We start from the raw sequence: 21,667 nt of genomic DNA on the forward strand, positions 1-21,667 counted from the left end.
TGAGGATTCCAGCCCCAGTTCGGAATCACATTTAATTGTCGCTTTTGCATCAGTTGAGCAAAAGGAACGAACTCTTCTGTGTCCCTTAACAGGGATACTCCATGGACTGGAGCTGAAAAAATCCATCCAGCACTACCTTGTTGCAGCAAATAGTGCAAGCAGTCAGAGCACACTGGGTTTGGCAATCACCCGTGGGAATGTGGAACCACAGCAGCCTTAGGGCCAGGCTGGCAATGGCATACACAGCTGTACAAAGGGCTTATAAAACACAGAGTCAGTCCTGTTTCTCCCGGCAGTTTCTGTATGTGTATGCATGAGTGTGCACGTTTGCGTTTAGACGCACATACGTGTAGGTGCACTTTTATACCTGAAGATCTTTGCTGACCACCTTCAAAGCCTCGCTGGCATATGGCAAAGGAAACTGAAAACCTCAACCACAAAACTATGAACCACAAGTATCTCCATCTGCTCTACTTGCACACACAGCTCAGCACCCACAAAGCAGCCCTGTGCTACAGCCCACATGCTCTTTAAGCCTTCAGCATAAACACTGATGATATGTTTATGTTTTCTTCCCACACTATGCTTTATAAACACATGGAGGGGAAATGCCATGGAGCACATTCCTGCCTTTCCAGCTCTGCTTCTTGGCTCCCTGAAGCACTACTTGCTGGAAGAGCCTGGAACCAGGGCAATTCATAAATCCCTTACAGCCAGTGACTCCAAGTCTGCAAAGATAACAAGAAACGGCACCACAGCAAGTATTAGTTTCTAGCAGTCACCATCCAGAGAAATACCTCCCAGCCACTCTCCTCACCCCACAACAGGACTGTCCAGCAGTCAGAGTCTACTCATCAGTAAGTATCCCATAGAAGAGAATTACAGATAACTTTGAATATCCGATCATTCCCTATGGCATACATACCTTACCATACCTCACAAATTGATAATTGAAACCTTTATCTCCTCAACAGAAGATAAAGTTTTCTGAGTTTGTTTCCCTCCTCCCATTATTGTGTGTAGTGTAGGAAAAAGATTTATTCCTTGGGAATGTGCTTGGACTGCCCAGGTTAATTTAACAGAGACTGTCAATGTAATAATAAAAATATTCTACATAAAACTAATTGGGTTTGCATTGCATTGTTTTCAGCAGCAGATTTACTATTTAGCAACTTGCAGCTTGAGTTACCTTGGACTGTGAAACTCTTCATGGGAGCAATGGTACAGGAGAGAAGAGATAACAGCCCTTCTCTCTGACTGGCAGGAAGAGGTAATAAATAGGAGAGTGCCTCCTTTTTCCAGAGTTCAAGTGGGAAGGAGCACTCTGCCTCAGGGCAGCTCTTTGGGCTTAGGGCAAGTTCCCCCCTTCAGTATTGCTTAAGATGCAGGAGCTGGTTGCCTGCTCCTTAGCTCAGTTTGCATCTCATCACTTCAGACTGTCATGTTTATAGACAGTCCTCCCACAGGGTGAAGAGCCATTGTCTCTGAATGGCACCTTTTATCCACCATTTGACCTTATAGATCATAAAAAAGTGAAACAAAACATAGATTTTTTTCATTTAAAATAAAACATTTTTTAATTTTTTGAGTATTTTAGACATTCTTTTAGTTTCTCTGAAACAACTGCAAAAGAGATATAAACTCCCTGGCTGTATTGGTCAGCCCAAAATCTTCACATTAACTATATTTTTGCTTCCAGAACGAATTGCTAAATTTGCCTGAAGGGTCTCAAGGTTCTATTGCTTGATGGAAGTTTCAAGGTATAGAAATGTTACAGTCTTAGATACAATTACTAATTTCAGAAATAATTCACCCTGTGCATCAAACTCTTCTGCAGGTCTGCCTTTGCCAGTTCTCCAGGACTCAGTGTCACAGAGGCATCCCAGTTCAGTCTGGGGAGCTCAGTTTGTGTTTGACTGGCAGAGTGTGGGGAGATGATAGGCAAGCAAGGTTTGGGAGTGTAGAAAATCCTAAGTGTGTGGCTTCCTATGAGATACAGGACAAATGGATGTCTGTCTATAGGTTGTGCATGCAACCAGCCAATGGATTCAGTCCTAAATCGCCAGTACTCCCTGCCCCACAAAAAGCATTAATACAACAGAGTTGTGGAAATGTTTCTCCACTAGAAGACTAGAGTAGAAAACCTGAGTCTGAATCCTACTGTTACTGGGGGCACATGAATCAGTACAGAGACCAGCCCATGCCTCAGGAATAAGTGATGCTCATAGATCAGGATAAAAGAAACACAAAAGACAAAATATACTGTCTAGAAAACAATGATTATTTATTTATCGTCAGTACTGGGACCTTGAAACAATAAAAGACTGTTCAGCAACTAAGAAAGGTCTTTTTGTCCATTTGTGTGCATGTCAGAAAGAGGAGGCTGCTAATTTTCTCAAATGTTCTGACTGCGTTTTGGGTGGAGCAACTACTACCTTCCACAGTCCTCATTGGTGAATTAGAGCTGCATGAAATTTTTTAACAAGTTTTTATCTTAAGACCAAGTATAATCTGTGTTGGAATTGCCACCCTGTGAATTCCAAGCTCAGGGAAAAAGTAGGGTAAAGGTAGATACAAAGTAGAAGCTGAAACTATAGCAAAGAGACAAAACCTGGAAGAGCTGCAGATGGGGTTTTTTTGGGGGGGGTTGTATTTTTTTTTAAGAAGGAATACCTGCAAGTTTGTTTGTTGAATGATAGATTTTTGGGTTTAATAATTTTCCAGCAGAAAAGAAACCTGTATTTGAGACATTCAGACTATAAAACAGGACGAAAAGAAGCATCCTGAAACATATCTCACCTGGTTAACGAAAACAGGAATTACATTACTGGATGATGGAAGAAAAAAACTTTCCAAAGCATGGGGGTAAGAGTGCAATACAGCTACACCTGTGATTCTGAATTAAAAAGAAAAATTGTCAAAAGATCACTATGTTCCAACTTGCAAGCCTCTGCATGTTATGGTGTGGTAATAATTTGGATGTGCTGGTGAGCCCTACTTAAACTGAATGTCTTTTTAACTGAAAAATTATTAAGGTTTCTTTTCAAAACAACAGATTGAAGAATAAATGAATTAAGAAAGCTATTTTAGGTGACAGGGTGGGGATAGGAAATGAGGCAGTGAGAGACCTTTCAGGGAAATCCAGGCACAGGAAAAGGAAAACGTGGAGTGGAAGTTGGAGTATCTGAGGAACCGGAGAAGAAGCCCAAGAAGAAGAAAGCCACCAGAAAGTAAAAGAGTATGGCAATGATGAAGGAGATTCTCCGATCCAGAAATCTCTTGCTCGTTGTTCTCATTCCACTTCTGCTGCTTCCTCTGCCACTCTTATACCCCAGCAGCGTAAGTACCTTTTCATTTTCTTTTTAACAAAGCCTCTGAGTGCAGTAGGTAGTCATGCTGGATAAGTCTGCAGTGTGCAAGAAGAAAGACAAAGACCTAAATAAGCAATGCTCTTAGAAAAATCAAGGACTCAAATTTGAAGGACTGGGAAGGTCACTGAGAAGTTATCACAGTAAGAATGAGAGCTACCTTGAGTCATGTCACAAGCAGAGCTGAAGAACCAGGTGAAGCTAGTAAAGCACTACTTTAAAGCAGAAATATTCTCTCTTTTTCTGCAATAATGTGTGTGTGGAAGGGGGAACAGAACAAACATATCCAATAACATTTTCTTTAAGGAGAAGTCTTTAAAAGGAATACTTTCAGTTTCTTTAGTTTTTAATAATAAGCATGCATGGAGGGACTTTGCATTTAGTGTGGGTTTCTAGGCCAACAATTCAAGTGAGGCAGGAGCTAAGACTCAGTGACAGACATGTAGGACCATGTGTGGTATCCACTATTCTCAAGCAGGTGTAGGCATCTCTACTGAAACATTGCAACTCTGGTAGTGGCTAATAAATGACGGCTCAGAGACATACACAACAATACAAAGGAGGGAATAGTCTGTGCTTAACAGGCAGACCAGGGAATGGGAGTGAATACAGCTGCATTCCTGACATTCTTTTGGAGCTGCTGAGTACCCTTGGCCGTGTGTTTAACTCTTCTCTATGCATGTCTCTGCAGTTGTAAACCATAAAATAACAATGTTTTCCTACCTTATAGAGATGGTGATGTTTAACTTATCCAAATTTGCAATGTATTAAAAATTCTGCAGCTAGTGCTTCTGTAGTGCTAGACATAAATCTGGCCAAATGGTGCAGCAATTTCCATTCCTTCCTCTACACTGCTAAAGATTAATTCTTCCTTCTAGTAACAGAGGATTTATGAATACTACTACTTTATCAAATAGAAACGGAAAGGATTAGAAGTTGTATAGCAGTTTTCAAAAATAAAACTGTAGTATTTTGTTTGGAAAGAAAAACAGGATTCATGGAAAGGAAATGTTCCTACACCACTGAACTGTGTATTGCACTTTGAATGACTTTTCTTGCTCTGGACTTCAATGTATATCTCGGCTGTCCTCTTATAGTAGTTTTCCATCTCTTCTCTTTCTCAAGAGGGAACAAATGACAGACAATCGTGCTCCTTCAGAGAACAGCAGGGCTCACCATTTCACATAGGCTTGTTTTAAAAAAGGGTTTAATGTCCCCCAGTGTCACTGGAAGTGCAACATAAGAACAGATATTCCCTGACATGCCCATATGGCACTGTAACTGCAGCATGCTCTATGTCCCTTGAGAGCCTCTCCTAGGAAACACAAGATTCACTGCACTAAAATTTGTCACTTATATTTTCTCCCTACTGGATTCAGAGGCACAGGATGTAATATGGAAACTAATAACCAAGGGAATTGTAATAGCATCATAGGGGTGCTGAAACAGAAGTTCACTGACAGTATTGCCACAAGAATTGAATTATACAGTACAAGCTCCTTGGTGCTATTACTCTGCACCTCATGGTGTTGCTCTGCTGCAAAATGATATGTAAAGCTATCAGATGATGTTTTGCATCCACTTATATATACATGAATGACCACATATGGTAAAGTATAGCCATGAATCTGACCCAGAGTTGGAAAAATGTTTATAATGCTATTACACCAAAAAAACTCAGTTGACAATATACTATTCAAGTGGTTTAGTGTAGTATTTACTTTGTTACAACACATTGACTATGATTACTTCTTAAACCTGAAGATTAAATTTGTCACCTGCTGACTGACTTACATTTTCATTTATCAGACAATTATGTTAGTTTTCTGTCTTTCTTGTAGAGAGCAGAATTACCAGGTGGTTTATATTTGCACTTCTGCAGGGAATCAGCTTGCAGTTTCTTTGGTGATATCAGCACAACTCTGGAAATGTCAAAGGAGCATTACATGTGTAGTGGCAAGAGCGACCAAAGGGAGCACATGGACTCAGAACTGTTTGTAGATACGGCTTATAGGAATTACGTTCACAGCTTATTTTCTATTACTTTGTGACAAGACATGGTTGTGTAAAAAATAAATCTGAGAAAATTTGCTTGAAGAATTTTTCCCTTTCTAAAGTTTATACCTGAACTATGACTTGTACAGCAGGTTTGGGACATGCATAAGTGCCTTTCAGGTCATGACACATACAGAAAAAAACCATTGTGTGCTTTACAAACTGTGGGTCTTTTTCATTCTGTCCTTATTTCCTTCATTCTTAACAGTGACACAGGAGCATTTTTGCCTCTTTTTTTCAATCTTTAGCCACCTTTTTTCAATCTTCATCCACCCTTTTTTCATAAAGTCACCAGTGATGCCATGCCACATGAATTGTCAGTTGTGGGCAGGGTCTCCTGTAACCACTGATCCTGTGGCCACACTGAACCCAATCAACGACATGTGGATGACTCCTCAAAAGTCAGCAAGAGTTTTTCTAAGCTCTGAGACATGCAGCATCAGGTGATGTTGACACCTTGACATGCCAAATCAGCAGAATGGACCCTAAAGTACAGAACATACTCTGAACAGCCACCAATGGCATAATTTCATTCACCTTTGTTTTTATTTACACAAGCTGAAGGGACAGAATTATAGTGTGATCCCATCAGCTCAAAGACGGTAGTCCAGAGGATAGACTACTTCTTTTTTGCACAGCTTAATTAACCACATGCCTGCATGCAAGATATGCAATGCACATCCATAAGTGGGAAAATCTCCAACACAGAGTTTATTCTTCTTTTTAATCACTCTGAGATCCTCAGATGTTTTGGTTACAAAAGCTTATGCATGACCCTTATTGTGGAATTCTTAGCCATGGCTTCCTTTTAGCTTCTCTTTTCTTTTCCCCTAAGGGACTGACTGAAGATAGGTGGCAGTCCCTCCAACTATCACCTGTTTTCCTATTCCCAGCTTCAAGCCCTGAGGTGGGCTTAACAGTAATTTTCATCTGTACAAGAAGTGAGAAGAGTGAAACAGTTAAAATTATACAGCCACTACTTCAGTCCAGTACTTAGTAGCTCTGGTAACCATTAATTAAATATATAAATTCAGTTCAATTAAATAGAAGAGATTAATATGGTTTCTCTTGGAAATGAGCTGGTTTAAAGCACTGAGAAAATAAATAGAGAAAATTGCTAGACAAGCTGATTAAGTTTTTAGTGGAGATTATCAAACTTGGCTTTCCTAGTACTTGCTACCTAGTTTTATACCATTTAAAAATGTGCTTTATTTTAGTTCTGTTTGTAAACTGATTACAGCTAGTGTACAGAAAACAGAAGGACTCAGTGCTCATGCCAGCTCGGTTTTGGTAGAGATACAACTTCCTACTGTCCTATTCCATTTCCACTATCAGTCTACTTTATTGCTACACACACAGAGGAGCAATAGAAAATAAGAATCTATGCTCAAAGAAATTAAAGAGAAGTAAACCTTTTCAGTGAAAAAATAGTTTGGAAATTAAAATTAATTTTATGAATTTTGGCAAAACATATTTCTTGGATCTTACATCTGCACTGTTTTAAAATAAAAATCAATGCTTTTTCCTTAAAAGATATTTTTCTCCTCAGACAACTGCTGGATATCATACAGAGACCATACAAACAGAGTAGTTTGTTAGCAGAAACTAATAAGTTAAAAAAAAATGAAAAATGTGTCAAACAGTCATTAGGTCACAAAAATGACCCTATGCTCTACTGTCTAAGGAATATTAACCATGAAGTATAATGCAGTTAAAGGTGACTGTGCAGCAAGTTGGCTAATGCTTATGAGCCAATCCATCAGCTCCGTGACTCTCATCTAAAATAGTCTTGTCTTCCTAGTAGAGATTACTAAAAATCTCTAAAGTCTGTCATCTTACTTTTAAATTATTTCCATTTTCCAAGTCAAAATTATTTGTTTGTTTTTTTACTGAGTGATCACTTGAAGTTGTTACAAACTGAACACCAGTCTTTGGAGTTTCAAACAGCATAGCAATTCCATTTTATAAAATGCAGGCATCATAATCCATTAATATTAAAACCCCACTCTGATCTCATCCATTCTAAGCCAACTTTCTTTATTCTGTCTTATAATTTTTTCTTGGTAGCAATGAAGCTACAACTGCAATGCAATCTTTTGTTGTAATATTTTGCTGCAGGACCGGATCATAGAGGACCAGTGAAACCTGTATCGGAGAGCCTAAAACTTAAAGTATTCTTCTATAATAGTTAAGGAAGAGAAACAAATATGCATGTTTCTGTGTGGTTGAGAAGTTCAAATGTACTCGTCCATCCATAAAGGAACAATCCAGAGTGAAATTTCTCTGATATCCTATCAGATATTCTTTATAGTCTCTAAAGTCATTTGAGTTCATCTGATTCAAGGAAATTATTTTTCCTGATAACCTTGTTTCAGTTATTTTGGTGGCCCTGCTTACTTGAATCAAAACTGTTACACTGTTCTGAAATAGGAGTCAGAGCAACGTCTGGCAGCTAATTTAACCCCAAACTTCTGAGTAAACTTGGCTGCAGTTTTTAAGCAAGTAAAGGAAGTGACACATCGCAATCAATTTTAACTTTTTCTCTGGGCTGCATTCTGCCTGTTATTACTATGAGCTGTGCTAAAAAAGAGGAACAACTGAATGTGGCTTTTTATTAGGGTTAATGTAAAAAGGACATGTATAAACATGAATTTAAATACAAGCCATTGATTCATTCCAGTGAATCCATATCCCTGTATAGTCTTACTTTAGAAGCTACCATCACAAAACTGCAAAAAAGTGAAGTGTCATACATGCTCATTGATTTGCACAAGGATCTGTGGGGATTGCTTGTGTGACATCTTGAAAGCTGCTTAATTTGGGAATCTGCATCAGGAAACAGAAGTAATGCAATTATATTTTAACACACTTGTGAATAGTGAATTTTCTAAACAATAGCTATTGTGAGCTGTGAATCCATATGGCTGGTTAAGTTAATACAGAACATCCAGTGAATAATGAAGAACAGGTAGATTTATAGCTGGTGTAAATCAGTGCAGACCTACTAGCTTTCATGGAACGGCCAGTTAGACCCAGTACAGGATCTGGCTTCAAATTTGAGAAAAAGAGAGGAAAAACTTTTTCCTGAGGGCCATTTCTGTAATCATTAGAGGGAAATATCCTCAGGTTTCTAAGCATAACAAACTGAGCTTAAGGAGAACTCCACTGAATGCCATAAATAAAGACATATCTGTCTAAAAAAATGGACCAGAATACTTTCCAGACTAGCTGTGTTTTCCTGTAAAAATATTCAGCAGATAACACCTTTCTCCATCATATGCCAGCTCTCCATGAATGCTCAACATGATGTTGTCACGGCTTTCTCTACCAGAACCTTGGACAGCAGCAAATTTGTTTGATTAACTCTGTTAACCCATTGTCTCTAAGCCCTTTGGGTCTGTGGTCTTCTCCCAAGGGTCTGTAGAAATCACCTGAGAAAATAAAATCAACTGACAAAAAATGTAGGTTTGCACACTGTTTAAAAAAAAAAGCAATCTTTCAGAGCATTTCCCAAAAGAGCCACAATGTGGTTTTATCCATGCTATGGCAAATGTGAACGTACTTGTCTGATCCTGAAAACTACAGGTTCCTCTTCTTGTCCAATATTGGAGAGATAGCTGTGTAGAAATACCAGCTCCACAGGCCCAATCTGAGGAGTTATGGTTGAACGTTTGGTAAATATTGGATTATGAAATTCAAACAAATCTGTAAATGCACTTGCAACAGTTATTTTGCTGATAAATACATTTATCCCAATGTTTTGCCCTAGCTTATGTGCAAAACCTTTCATTAACGTCATCTGCTGGAACTGGCCTTTTCTATGGTAGCCTAGATTCAGGCCCAAAGAGTTGCACCTTAGGAGGTCCTTATGCAGGCACCCTCAGTCTGATGAGTCCTATGAACACGTTCACAAAGGCTTCCACAGCAGGTGGTGTGGCAGTAATATGTAACCTCCATGCTTTCTCCCTACAGGAAGCCTCATGTGCCTACGTGCTGATCGTGACAGCTGTATACTGGGTCTCTGAAGCAGTACCTCTTGGTGCAGCAGCCTTGGTTCCTGCTTTCCTATACCCACTTTTTGGAGTCATGAAGTCCAGTGAGGTCAGACCAGTGTGCACTTTTTTATCATTTAATCTTCTTACTCTCAGTTAATTATTTGAATAAAACTAATCTTAGTGGACTAGCAAGACTAAGAGGTGTGGGAGGAAGAAGTGTACATCTTGTAATGTGCAAGTTGGGTTGACCAGCTCTTTCTTCTACTGAAGATAGATAAAAGAATGGCTCTATTAGCCAAGAGGGGTGTCCATCCTGTCAGCTCCTGCATCACCAACAATTCCCAAAACCTATTGTGTCAAAGGATCCCACCTTTCCCCTCCTCCAAAACCATGTAAACAGCAGTTATGGGATAAACTGAATAGTTTCCTTCCAATTATATTTATTATACATGTTGTATAAGGCATGAGGCTACATATTCTAAAAACAGTTACCATTTACTATATAAGACTAGGTAATTTTGTTATCCAGGTGAATATCTAGTCCTTTTTCAAAGCTGTAATATTAGTGCTGCCTTGTAGCCATGAGTTCTAAGGCAAAGGAGTAGCTGTACAAAAAAGTCTCTTTGATCAGTTCTGAATTTGCTTATTTGAGGTTTTGGTGAATGTTATTTTCTTTCGTGATATGCAAAGAATTTATTTTATTTCATCTACAGCTTCTTTTTTCCTGCTTTTTTCTCTCTCTTTTTTGGGGGTGAGACGGCACCACACTTGATCTATAAGGACTAGTAATGCAGATAAGAACACAGAAGAATATATAGCAACCATAAAATTGTTGCATTTCTAACACAATCTGGCACTGGGCATGCCCATAAATGGACACAGTCAAGCATGAACCAAGAGTTTTATGATGTGCCTTATTCCTCCCAATGGTGTAACAACTGTGTAATATAATCAGGATCATTTCCATACCAACATAGTTAAATATTTTCAGGATTTTTTTTCCTAACATAAAGGTAAAGTAGTTACGCATTTTCATTACAGAATTCTGCAGCATGTTGGAGAGGGAAGATTTAAGGGCAGCCTGACATAAATTCAATGTAATATCAAATTAAATGACAGTGGGACTACTGCAGATAATGTATTATTTGGTTTAGGAACAGAAATAAAGCCCCGTATTTTAAAATAAACAACTCTGATAATGCTGCAGTATTTCCAGTCTGATGTTCTGGAGTGCCATAGAAACCCAGGGCTCTTGCCTAGCAGTTTAAGCTACAAATAACTCACAGGGGCTTAAGAACATGAGCCAGTGTGTCGTATATGTGTACATGTGTATTAATAAGAATATTAGTATTCACTTGTTTCTCCAAAATGACTCTGAAAGGAATAAAGAAAAAGAACAGATTCTTTGTGCTGCTGGCTTGATGGATTCCTTTCATTCAGTTCAAGATATTTTTTTAACAAGGTAGCACAAAAATAAAGAAAGTTAATGAGAAAGAAACCAGTGGAAGAAAGCCAAAAAAGTGGTATTTAAAAGTTCTGGCACACAACTATGAAGGCCAAGTCTATTTAAGTGACGATGGGGATTTGTTAAATAAATATAATTAAATACTTAACTTCCTGCAGCTTTCACAAAATAACATTAGTGTAATTCTTGCACTTTTATGCGGGAGTGTCAGTATAACTGAGGACAATGGAAAAAATACTGCTTCTACTGATTTTAATTGTTTTAAAATGCTGGTGCCTACATTTGGTTAGAAGAATAGTTTTAAACTGAAGAAAGTATGTTTTTGGAAAAATATTTTAGCAACAGCTTTGGAAGAATTGTATCAGAATGAAATGAAAAATTTAGCTAGACTCCAAGCATCTGTTTATAACTTTTCTCCCATTTTGTTTGTTTTCACATGAGAGAGTGTGTGTGTGAATATTTTGGGTTGCTTCATTTGTTATTTTTGCAGTCATTTCACAGAACATCTTCTTGTATCTTAGCAAGTCACATATTCAAGAATGCTGCTTTGGACGACCAGGCATGGTCTCTGAATTTTTTCCTGCGCCAGTTGATGATTTTTGCTCATCCCTTTTAAATTAAAGTTCAATTTTTTGAAACTTAGCCCTGCTTTCCTGATACAATAGAGATGGATTTCCATTGTGAAAAGTTCTGGCACAGGGTTTGTGGATCATCACAGCAATATCCCAGCCTTTCTTTATTGCATGCAGAGAGCATGTCCCAAAGGACTTTTCCTGAAGCTGTAGGTTCTAGGATGCCACATTTTGCCCACCAGTTGAACAAGACATAAGAAATACAAACAAGGTAGACAACAACATCTCCAGAATGAAAAAACAGATGGAGCACATGAATTAGCTGCCTTCACTGTGGAGGTTTTTCTGTGGCTGTTTCAGTTTGGGCCTAGTTGAGTATGATTAACCGCAGGCAGTGAACATCCTGCTCAAAGAAGCAAGATTTCTTTTGATGTCTTCAAAGCTGAGAAACCTACTAACAAGTGGGTATAGAGACTTGTTATTTGTAAACACAACATGAACAAGATTAAAGAGAACATTTTGACTTATGAATTCTTCATTTTCTCCAGCTCCCTGTCATTCTTTCTCTAAGGAGAAAAAATCCGCAATACCATACTTCTCATTCATCATGCTTTCTGTGTAGGGTAGTTACTGCTTTTTTAACTGACTATTTCCCCCTTGCCCTTAATGCAGGTGGCTGCCGAATATTTCAAGAACACAACTTTGCTCCTCATGGGTGTGATTTGTGTGGCAGCTTCTGTAGAAAAGTGGAATCTCCACAAGCGAATCGCCCTGCGTATGGTCATGATGGCTGGAGCAAAGCCAGGCATGTGAGTGAACCTTTGACTTTGCGGTAGTCTGAGGCTGACAGCAGCAGTGTGAAAGAGCAAATAACAGCTCTGACTTTCCCATGCGTGGGCAAAAGCTAGCTTGGTTTGGTGCTCTTTTCCCTACTCACATTTCCTTTCAGAGTTTGAGAGCTTACAACTTTTCTCATCCTCTTTCTGCCACCTCCTACTTCTTGGTTTGTTGTCACTTTGCTTTCTAGTTTTTACTCATACTGATTTTAGTCTCTCTGTTCCTTCTTTGCCTGTTGTTTAGCAAACACAAAAGGATGCTTAAATCCTGTATATGCTGAAAATCGCTGTTTCTCACATCACATGCTGGTTTCCACATGGGGCAGCAAATGGCTTCCAATGATACCTTGTCTTATGACAGTTCTCAGCACAAGGCAGCATTTTATCTGTGCACAGCATGGTATTTTAGCACCCACAAAGAGAAAAAGACCCCGTGTAGTTACTAGTTGACTAATGAAAATGTTAGGCAAGGAGGACTTTAATATTTCTGAAAGTGCCTCAAGAAGGTTTCCCTGTGTTGTACTCCAGGTTGCTTCTTTGCTTTATGTGTTGCACCACGGTGCTATCCATGTGGCTTTCCAATACATCCACCACAGCCATGGTGATGCCAATCGTGGAAGCAGTGCTCCGGGAGCTAGTGAATGCTGAGGAGGAGCATGAGGTCATCAGTACTGCAGGCAGCAACATTATTGAAGAAAATGAGCCAATAGGTATTTGTCAATATTTGCCATTCTTATTTATTTATCAGTGACCAGACTTGTTAATACACATTATTCAAATTCTGTCGAGGTCAGAGCTGTCTGACTTGTACTGCCAAAGATGCTAGTCTGTACTCTTTCTTTTTGTGCTCTGATATTTCTTTCAAACAATGAAAGAAAGTTTCAAGATGTGATGGGAGAACTGGAGTTAGGAAACTACTTACATTAAATTAGGGCATGTACTGGAGTTTGTGTGTTGTAAACTCTTAGGCCATAGGATTTTTACAGGGCTGGAAGGAAATCTCTGAGAAGAAAGTCCAAGAAATGTAGAAGAGGTCCAAGAAATGTAGAAGAGGTCCAAAAGTGTGCTCTGTGACAATCCCACGCTTGCCCGTTCTACCCTGACCTTCCAGGCTGCCCAGGTCAGAGCAGGTGCCACTAAAAAAATTTGTAAGAGCTCTAAGGTTCATTTTGTTCATTCCTTCCCAGAAAGAAAGGATTTGGGAAGAAAAGAATCTCTCTTTTCTTTCAACTCACAGACTGCAGGCTGAAAATGACGTCATCTAACCTTGCGTATTATATATAGGTATGATAGTCTTTTAATTGTCAGAGGCACATGATCAGGACCATATGACAAAATAAAATGCTGCATAACGGTCACAGAGTACCTGAGAGGGTTCAGATTTGTTTGCAGTAGCTTCTCCATGTTCAGTGGTGTGGCCCAGGGGCTCAGCTCAGTTCTTACCCCAAGGGCTGCTTTCTCTTCCTTTGTTGCAGGTCTCAGCGAAAAGCGTGGCCAACCTTCACTGGAGCTTATCTTCATCAATGAGGAGTAAGAATGAACCTTGTACATCACGACTGGAGATTTGAGCCGTACACAGGTTGCAATGAGATGAACCCAGGAGTAGAGCCAGGAAGGGCAAGCAGAAGCTTACAAGTGAATGTTTTAGATATGACTGACAAGGAAGACTTATATGAGAAATGAGATTAATGTAATGGTCCAGATCTCACTACAGCTTCCCAAGATTAATGTATTTTTTAACACTATGGCCATTTTAGAGAGAAGGAAAATGTTTCTCAGGGTTTGAAAGATCTTCTTTTGAAGTCTGTGTTTGTGCTGTATAAGAGAGTGCTGTCCACAGATTTTTATTTCTGTTCCCCTGAAGGAACAGTGATGGAGAGGATCCAAGCACAGTATGGAGTGCCCACAGTACATATCCAGAGGGAAAACAGTTACAGAGGATTCCTAAGGAAAGCCTGAACTGTCAAGAGCATTCAAGAGAGAGATGAGACCGAGGGGCCGGGGCGGGGGGGGGGGACGGGGGGACGGGACGGGACGGGATGGACAGATGGACGGACACCAACAAAAAACATCCTTCCTTGCCCCAAAAAAACTCTAAAATATTTCTTTTAATATAGACAAAGTTCTTCAGAAGTTTGAAACACTTTGGAACACTAGCAGTTTCAACCAGGTCTCTATTTGGGGTAAAGTCTAGTAAGGTGAAAAGGGCAAATCAGGGAAAGGACTAATTTCTTTGTCAAATCATCAAATTAACCAGCATTTCAAGATACTCAGGAGAATATACAAAGTCATTGTCCTAAAACTATGCTATAGGCTATATCCTGATGAGCATCTTCTTACAAGGTGTGAGAATAAATTGCACAATCCCTTCTTGAGCTCCTTCTATTTTGTTAACCATTGTTCAAAATAAAATAGAAACAAGTTCTTGTTACACCTTTAAAAACTTACTTTAAAACAAACATTATCATTCAACCAGCACATGTTGATGACTTTAAGTTAACTTGCAAGATCTAAATAGTTTTCTTATTGGTCTGGAGACTAACGGGTTCTCCAGTATTCCCTCTATTGTTATCCCAGCCATATTTTCTGTGCAGTATGGAATAAAATTTTTAGTCTGGCATTGTGCCATTAATCCCTTTAAGCCCTATTGAAGAGTATGTGTGGAATATTTCATAACAGAACTATTATTAAAATAGTATTACTTGAAAAAGAGCTTGAAATTTGATGGAAAAAGAAAAGTAGCACATCTTCTGGAATTAAATCTGTTTTCAATGTCAAACTAAAAGTTTAGTGGATTGTTTGCATGGTCCACATGCCATACAGGACAGATTTTAGTGGAGGCTTTAATGTGGTACAGGTAGGTGCTCAGAAACAGCATTGCAGAGGTTGGCAGAGGAAGAACTTGAGCAGAACAGTGGTAGCGTAGGATTGCCCAGTATTTCACTCCACTGTGAATCGAATCCATTCCTAAAATGGGCTATATACTGCCTAGAATACAATTTTTTTTTCTTTCATGGAGATGGAACCCCATTGCTACACAGCTAGAGATAGAGCTGTGAAACATAATGTCCACTCTTATGTATCTGCCCAAGACACCACATAAGAGGTACTAATAAATGGTATTCTTCACCATTTCAGTAGGCACTAGTTCTCCTGCAGATGTTGCCCCTCCTACCCATGATGTGTGCCTTTTGAGGGAGCTGGGTGAACAGGCATTTTTAAAGTATATTTTCCTTTCTTTGTTTTTAGTGCTACCACTACTGACTTCAGCTCCTTGATGCACTCAAAGGTATTGTCATAGGTAGTATCTTCTGAGCTACACTGTCTTCTAATGCAGGAACAATCAGAGCAGAGTCCACACAGCTTTGCAACAAACTGCTGTTTCCTTTATTTCAAACAAGTAGTGGTTGTTGGCAGAGTATGTATTGCACAATGTCCTGCTTTGTATTTAACCTGTCAGCCCGAATCAAGTTGGGGAACATTAGCTCTGTAGTGTTCGTTGTACTTATTGCTGGAGTTCCTGAGATCCAGTCAGCAAACTAAGAACTTCACACTGTTTCTAGCAAGTTCAGGGATAATCTTTTATTGTCTAGGTATTGCCCGCTTCTGCAGCTGAGACATCTCAGTTACTAGAACAACTTACACATATCACAAAGCCATAGCCTCTAGAAAGGGATCCGTTACATTCTCCTACATGGCAGAGGAAGAAGACCTAAACTTATTATAATCTGACTTTTAAGATCACTTTAAAATAAAATCAGGTTGTTGGGGTTTTTTTTAAATCTTTTTTTTTCCAGTGTAGAGTTTACAGCTGAAATTTCAGTGTTGGGTTGTTTTTTTTTTTCCAAAAGCCCACTACCCATGACCTTTACAAAGCATCACCAATTCTAATCTAAGTGCTCCTAGAAACAGAAGAAAGGCTAATCCAAAGGCATTTGCCTCCCTACAGAGTATGAATGGTGTGCACATGATAGCCAACCCTATTGGAACGATGAATTCTAAGAGCAATGGGCAGCACCTACCTGAGGTAAGGAGATGTTAGACCTGGGTGGTGAGGGAAAAGACAGGTGTGAACATCACCTGCTCCCCACTGTTTCATATTTGTTACTTGTAAGATGTGTTACATGGAGCAGTCATAGCTTGGCCTTTGCTAGTTCTTACTCCCATTTAGATGCCCCCAGCACAGGTATTTTCAGAAGACCCTCCCCGAGTGGCTAGTACAATTCATTTAGCTTTACATTCAGTAATGTGATCACAAGTTTCCCTTATTTGGCTGTTTTACCCACTTTATTTTTGCAAAGCCTCCTTGGAAAATAGCCCAACTCAAAAATAACCGTCCCTGCCACACTATATCCTACTCAGAACTAAACCAGAAGCACACAGGACCATTTATCTGTTCAGCCAGTTCGTTAGGTTGTCTTAGTATCCACCTCCTTTTTGTCTTGCCAAATATCCACCCTCTGTTGCGTTAAGAGGTTAAAATAATTTGGCAGATGACCAATTTGTCGTTATAAGTCCGGTCGCGTTCAGTGTACTGAACTATCACAATTACGGATGCACAAATAACATGAGGCACCTTCCGTCTAGTCATGTTCCATGAACTACCACAGCCACACATAAAGCGTCTGGTCGCGTTCAATGAGAACTATCACAGCTAGATTAATGAACAGTGTAGTTTATTAAAGCAACAGATACACAGGTTCTGTTGGATTACCGGTGATAAATTCACTGTCTGCAAATCACGTGCAAATACTAAAAGTACGAGTAACACAGCCTAGCTATAGATGCATTAAAAGATATAAAGTGACTCTATGTAGAGGTTTCTAAGTTTCCCAGGGAGGCACTTGGTATAACCAGTGTTCGAATCTTACCCAAAGGCATCCCGATGGGGGGGGAAGAGAGGCTCAGCCCGTTGACTGATCCCAGAAGTCAGTGGTACACAATGGTATCTTTCCTAACATTCTCTCTCTCTTAACTTATTTTATAGTATTTTTTACCTTTCAGGTGGCGCTTGAGTGACTCTAGTCATACATACCTTTGTTATGATTGATACAAAGTTTTCTTGCTTCATTTTTAAAGGTATAGACTAGGAGAATTCAAAGCGCAAGCTCAGTGAGGGGTGGTCGCACCTTAGAGGCAAGCAGCTTTGGGATGGAGGTGTGTTTTGGCCTTATAATGGTATTATAATGAGCAAAGTTTACCAAAAGGACAGCATTTTGTCAAAATCATGACAGACTGTTGGCCCAGGGTAACAAATATGCAGCTTATCAGTTCCGTGGTACCTTCCAGTTCCCATATCATCACAGAGCTTGGCTGTGGTGTCTCCACATCGCTCCACCCTCCGGACAGTTCCTCTTAGAGCCAGTACACCAAGTTCCCCTGGTGTTGCTGACATCTAAGGTTGCAGGCCTAGGGAACTTTCCATGGAATGGATTCCTTGCATGCCAGCTGCACTCCACCCTGGAAGCTTCTTCAATGCTGTACCTTTCCAAAAAATGTGAACATAAGTTTAATTTCTAAGTCACCTCCAGCAATTATTCCACACCCTCAAAATCCTCCATTACATTAGTCCATTCCAGTGTTTCTACTTCTCTTAAGTGGATCCCAGAAGTGATTGCTGTTTGGACTACAATTACATAGTATCTTAATGGCATAAGTTGATGTCTAAGAAAGATTAGGCTAAAAGCAATGCACAAATTTGTATTCACAGTTCAAAAGAATCTGAGTGTATGTTTCCAAAAAAGGTTAATGCACTGCTCCTGATACTTATTTTCCTCTTATACCCATTTCCCACACACAATCAGTGGTTATTTTGTAACAAATATACTCACTTCACTTTTAACCTACAGGGATTTAGCCAGGGTACCCTCATGATGATGATGAACCTATAGCATGATAGATTTTACTACATAAACCCAAATCCAAATTAATAAATTTAACAAATCTATCTGAACTACTTCCTGCCTTTTTCCTGATGCTAAATTACAGCCTTGGGTTGCATGTGAAGTGCCTTGAAGTACTGTAACTTTTTTCCTAGTACAAGAACTTGATTTACCAACATGGAGACTTTCCTGTCACTGCTGAGAAAGCTTCTTTGGGAGCAATATTTTCCTACAGCTTTTTCTTCCATATTCCCATTGTCCAGCCTTTTTCATGCTGTTTCTGAGACCTCTAGCACTCCATTCCTAATTAGAGGCCCTGAGCCACTGTAAGTGCAAAAAGTCCACCAAGCATTTGTCTGGTGGCTGCTCATAAGCCTCAAGGATTATGGATTCCTACTGCTGTAGTGCTGGCATCCCACCCCTGTAGCCCACAAAGGCTTTCGGTATCCAGCTGAGATTCCAGTCAGAACTGGAGCTGGCCCAAACCATAGCCAGAAGTCCGATTACTGTTTGTCCTACATTTCTGCCACAGACCAGGCAATTTCAGGCCCCTGGACAGGTTTCTAGTTCTGATCCCAGTTAATCCCTGTGAAGAAAAAACTATCCCCTCTTACGCAAACCTGTTGTTTTTGTGGGACCAGTATCACCATGGTATTAGAGCAAGTTGGGCTGCTGTTCTGATCAATTGCTTTCTTTGGTGAATGTATCCCCTCACAGGCTCAGATACTGGTCCTGCCTCCTAAGCCCTCAGAACTGGGCCTGAGCACTAAGTACCGGTATCAGACCAGACATGACCACATGGTCTGTAAATGCCTCTCACTGAGTATCTCCTACGCGGCAACCATTGGAGGACTGACAACCATCATAGGGACCTCCACTAGCCTCATATTCTTAGAGCACTTCAACAAGTAAGTGATATTGTGGTTTGGTGAGAACGGTGGTTGGGTCATTATCATCTCTGTGGCTTTCCCCATGGGTTATTTACTAACTCAAGGAACCCTTGTAAGACAGTCTCTCTGAAGACAATTTTGTTTCCTCCTCTACTCTAATGTTATTACTAATGGTTAATGGTTGAAAGGGGGAGCCTAAGTTAATACATATCCATGTCTTTCTCCCATGCAAAATAAAAATTCCTCAGTATGTGGTAACATTTAAGTTTCTTCAGCAACTTCTTTTGATTTTACAAACTGATTATCATGAAGGCAGCAGGCACCCTGGAAAAGTAAACACCAACACCATGAAGATATAGCAAAGAAGACAAAGAGAAATGCTCACAAAAGAAATGTCATAAAATCAGCTTCAAGTTGTTCTATGGGTTCTTAGAAAGAGAGTTCTTATGGTGAACCTAGAGGCATCACTAGTGGTAATTGGGCTGCTCAACATGTAGTGCAAAAACAGAATCATAGAATGGTTTGGGTTTGAAGGGATCTTAAAGATCATTTAGTTCCAACCCGCCTGCCATGGGCAGGGACACCTTCCACTAGACCAGGTTGCTCAAAGCCCCATCCAACCTGGCCTTGAACACTTCCAGGAATGGGGCATCCACAACTTCTCTGGGCAACTTGTTCCAGTGCCTCATCACCCCTCACAGTGAAGAATTTCTTCCTTATATCTAATCTAAATCTACCCTCTTTCAGTTTAAAACCATTGCCCCTTGCCCTATCACTACATGCCCTTGTAAAAAGTCCTTCTCCAGCTTTCTTGTAGGCCCCCTTCAGGTACTGGAAGGCTGCTATAAGGTCTCCCTGGAGCCTTCTCTTCTCCAGGCTGAACAACCCCAACTCTCTCAGCCTGTCCACATAGGAGAGGTATTCCAGCCCTCTGACCATCTTCATGGCCCTCCAATCACCTTCATGGCCCTCCTCTGGACTCTCTCCAACAGGTCCATGTCCTTCTTATGTTGGAGGCACCAGAGCTGAACACAGTACTCCAGGCGGGGTCTCATGAGAGTGGAGAGAATCACTTCCCTTGACCTGCTGGTCACGCTTGTTTTGATGCAGCCCAGGATACAGTTGGCTTTCTGGGCTGCAAGCACACATTGCTGGGTCATGTTAAGCTTCTCATCAACCAACACCCACAATTCTCCACCCAGACTGCATTTGTGCTTGGGATTGCCCCGAGCCATGTGCAGGACCTTGCACTTGACCCTATTGAACTTCATGAGGTTCACATGGGCCCATGTCTCAAGCCTGTTAAGGTCCCTCTGGATGGCATCCCTTCCCTCCAGTGTGTTGATGGCACCACTCAGCTTGGTGTCTTCAGCAAACTTGCTGAGGGTACACTCAATCCCACTGTCTGTGTCACCAACAAAGATGTTAAACAGCGCCGGTCCCAATGCCAGCCCCTGAGGAACACCACTTGTCACTAGTCTCCACTTAGACATCAAGCCATTGACTGCAACTCTTTGAGTGTGACCATCCAGTCAATTCCTTACCCACTGAGTGGTCCATCTGTCAAATCCATGTCTCTCCAATTTAGAGACAAGGATGTTGTGCGGGACAGTGTCAAATGCTTTGCACAAGTCCAGGTAGACGACGTCAGTTGCTCTTTCCTTATGCACCAACAGTGTAACCCTGTTGTAGAAGGCCACCAGATTTGTCAGGCACAATTCACCCTTAGTGAAGCCATGTTGGCTGTCACGAATCGCCTCCTTATTTTCCGTGTGCCTTAGCATAGTTTCCAGAAGGTTCTGCTCCATCATTTTGCTGGGCACAGAGGTGAGACTGACTGGCCTGTAGTTCCCCTGGTCTTCCTTTTTTCCATTTTTAAAAACGGGGGTTATGTTTCCCCTTTTCCAGTCAGTACGAACTTCACTGGACTGCTATGACTTCTCAAATATGATGGATAGTGACTTAGCAACTTCAACTGCCAGTTCCCTCAGGACCTGTGAATTCATCTCACCAGGTCCCATGGACTTGTGCAACTTCAGGTTCCTTAGATGGTCTTGAACCTGATCTTCTCCTACAGTGGGCAGCCCTTTACTCTCCCAGTCCCTGCCTTTGCCTTCTGAGACTTGGGCGGTGTGGCTTGAGCACTTGCCGGTGAAGACTGAGGCAAAAAAGTTGTTGAGTACCTCAGCCTTCTCTGTATCCCTTTTCCCTCCAGAGAGGGCCCACATTTTCCCTGGTCTTCCTTTTATGACTGACGTACCTATAGAAGCTGGAATTCCTTTGTGCTGCTCTTCAGGTGCTCTCCTGCTGACCTGTGATCCTTCTCCAGACTCTGGGCATCTATTGCTGGCACTGGCATCAAACTGGTAGGAGTGGGATGGATTGAGGTTCCTCTCCCCTGGCAACTTTAGTTTAAAGCCTTCTTCACCAGCTTGGCAAGCCTATGACCAAAGATGCTCTTCCCCTTCTATGACAGATGGACCCCATCAGCCCCTAGCAGACCAGGTTTCTCAAAGCAAATCCCATGGTCTAAGTAGCTGAACACCTGGCTGTGGCACCAGTCTTGTAACCATATGTTGATTCACCAGATTTGACTGGCCCTTT

The 21,667-nt window shown here is 40.6% G+C and overlaps 1 protein-coding gene across 1 annotated transcript in view; it reads left to right on the forward strand.

Moving 5' to 3' along the window:
* The first annotated feature begins 3,240 nt into the window (after positions 1-3,240).
* SLC13A4 (solute carrier family 13 member 4) overlaps positions 3,241-21,667 on the forward strand; it is a 30,295-nt gene continuing 11,868 nt past the window's right edge. Inside the window, exons 1-8 of the mRNA XM_075712369.1 lie at positions 3,241-3,339; positions 9,396-9,524; positions 12,128-12,264; positions 12,820-13,001; positions 13,767-13,821; positions 15,541-15,580; positions 16,241-16,318; positions 18,891-19,081. Of these exons, the coding sequence (XP_075568484.1) occupies positions 3,241-3,339; positions 9,396-9,524; positions 12,128-12,264; positions 12,820-13,001; positions 13,767-13,821; positions 15,541-15,580; positions 16,241-16,318; positions 18,891-19,081 (911 nt within the window). The remainder of the gene's footprint in view (positions 3,340-9,395; positions 9,525-12,127; positions 12,265-12,819; positions 13,002-13,766; positions 13,822-15,540; positions 15,581-16,240; positions 16,319-18,890; positions 19,082-21,667) is intronic.

The sequence above is a fragment of the Pelecanus crispus genome, chromosome 1 (genome assembly GCF_030463565.1).
Source record: "Pelecanus crispus isolate bPelCri1 chromosome 1, bPelCri1.pri, whole genome shotgun sequence".
NCBI lineage: Eukaryota > Metazoa > Chordata > Aves > Pelecaniformes > Pelecanidae > Pelecanus > Pelecanus crispus.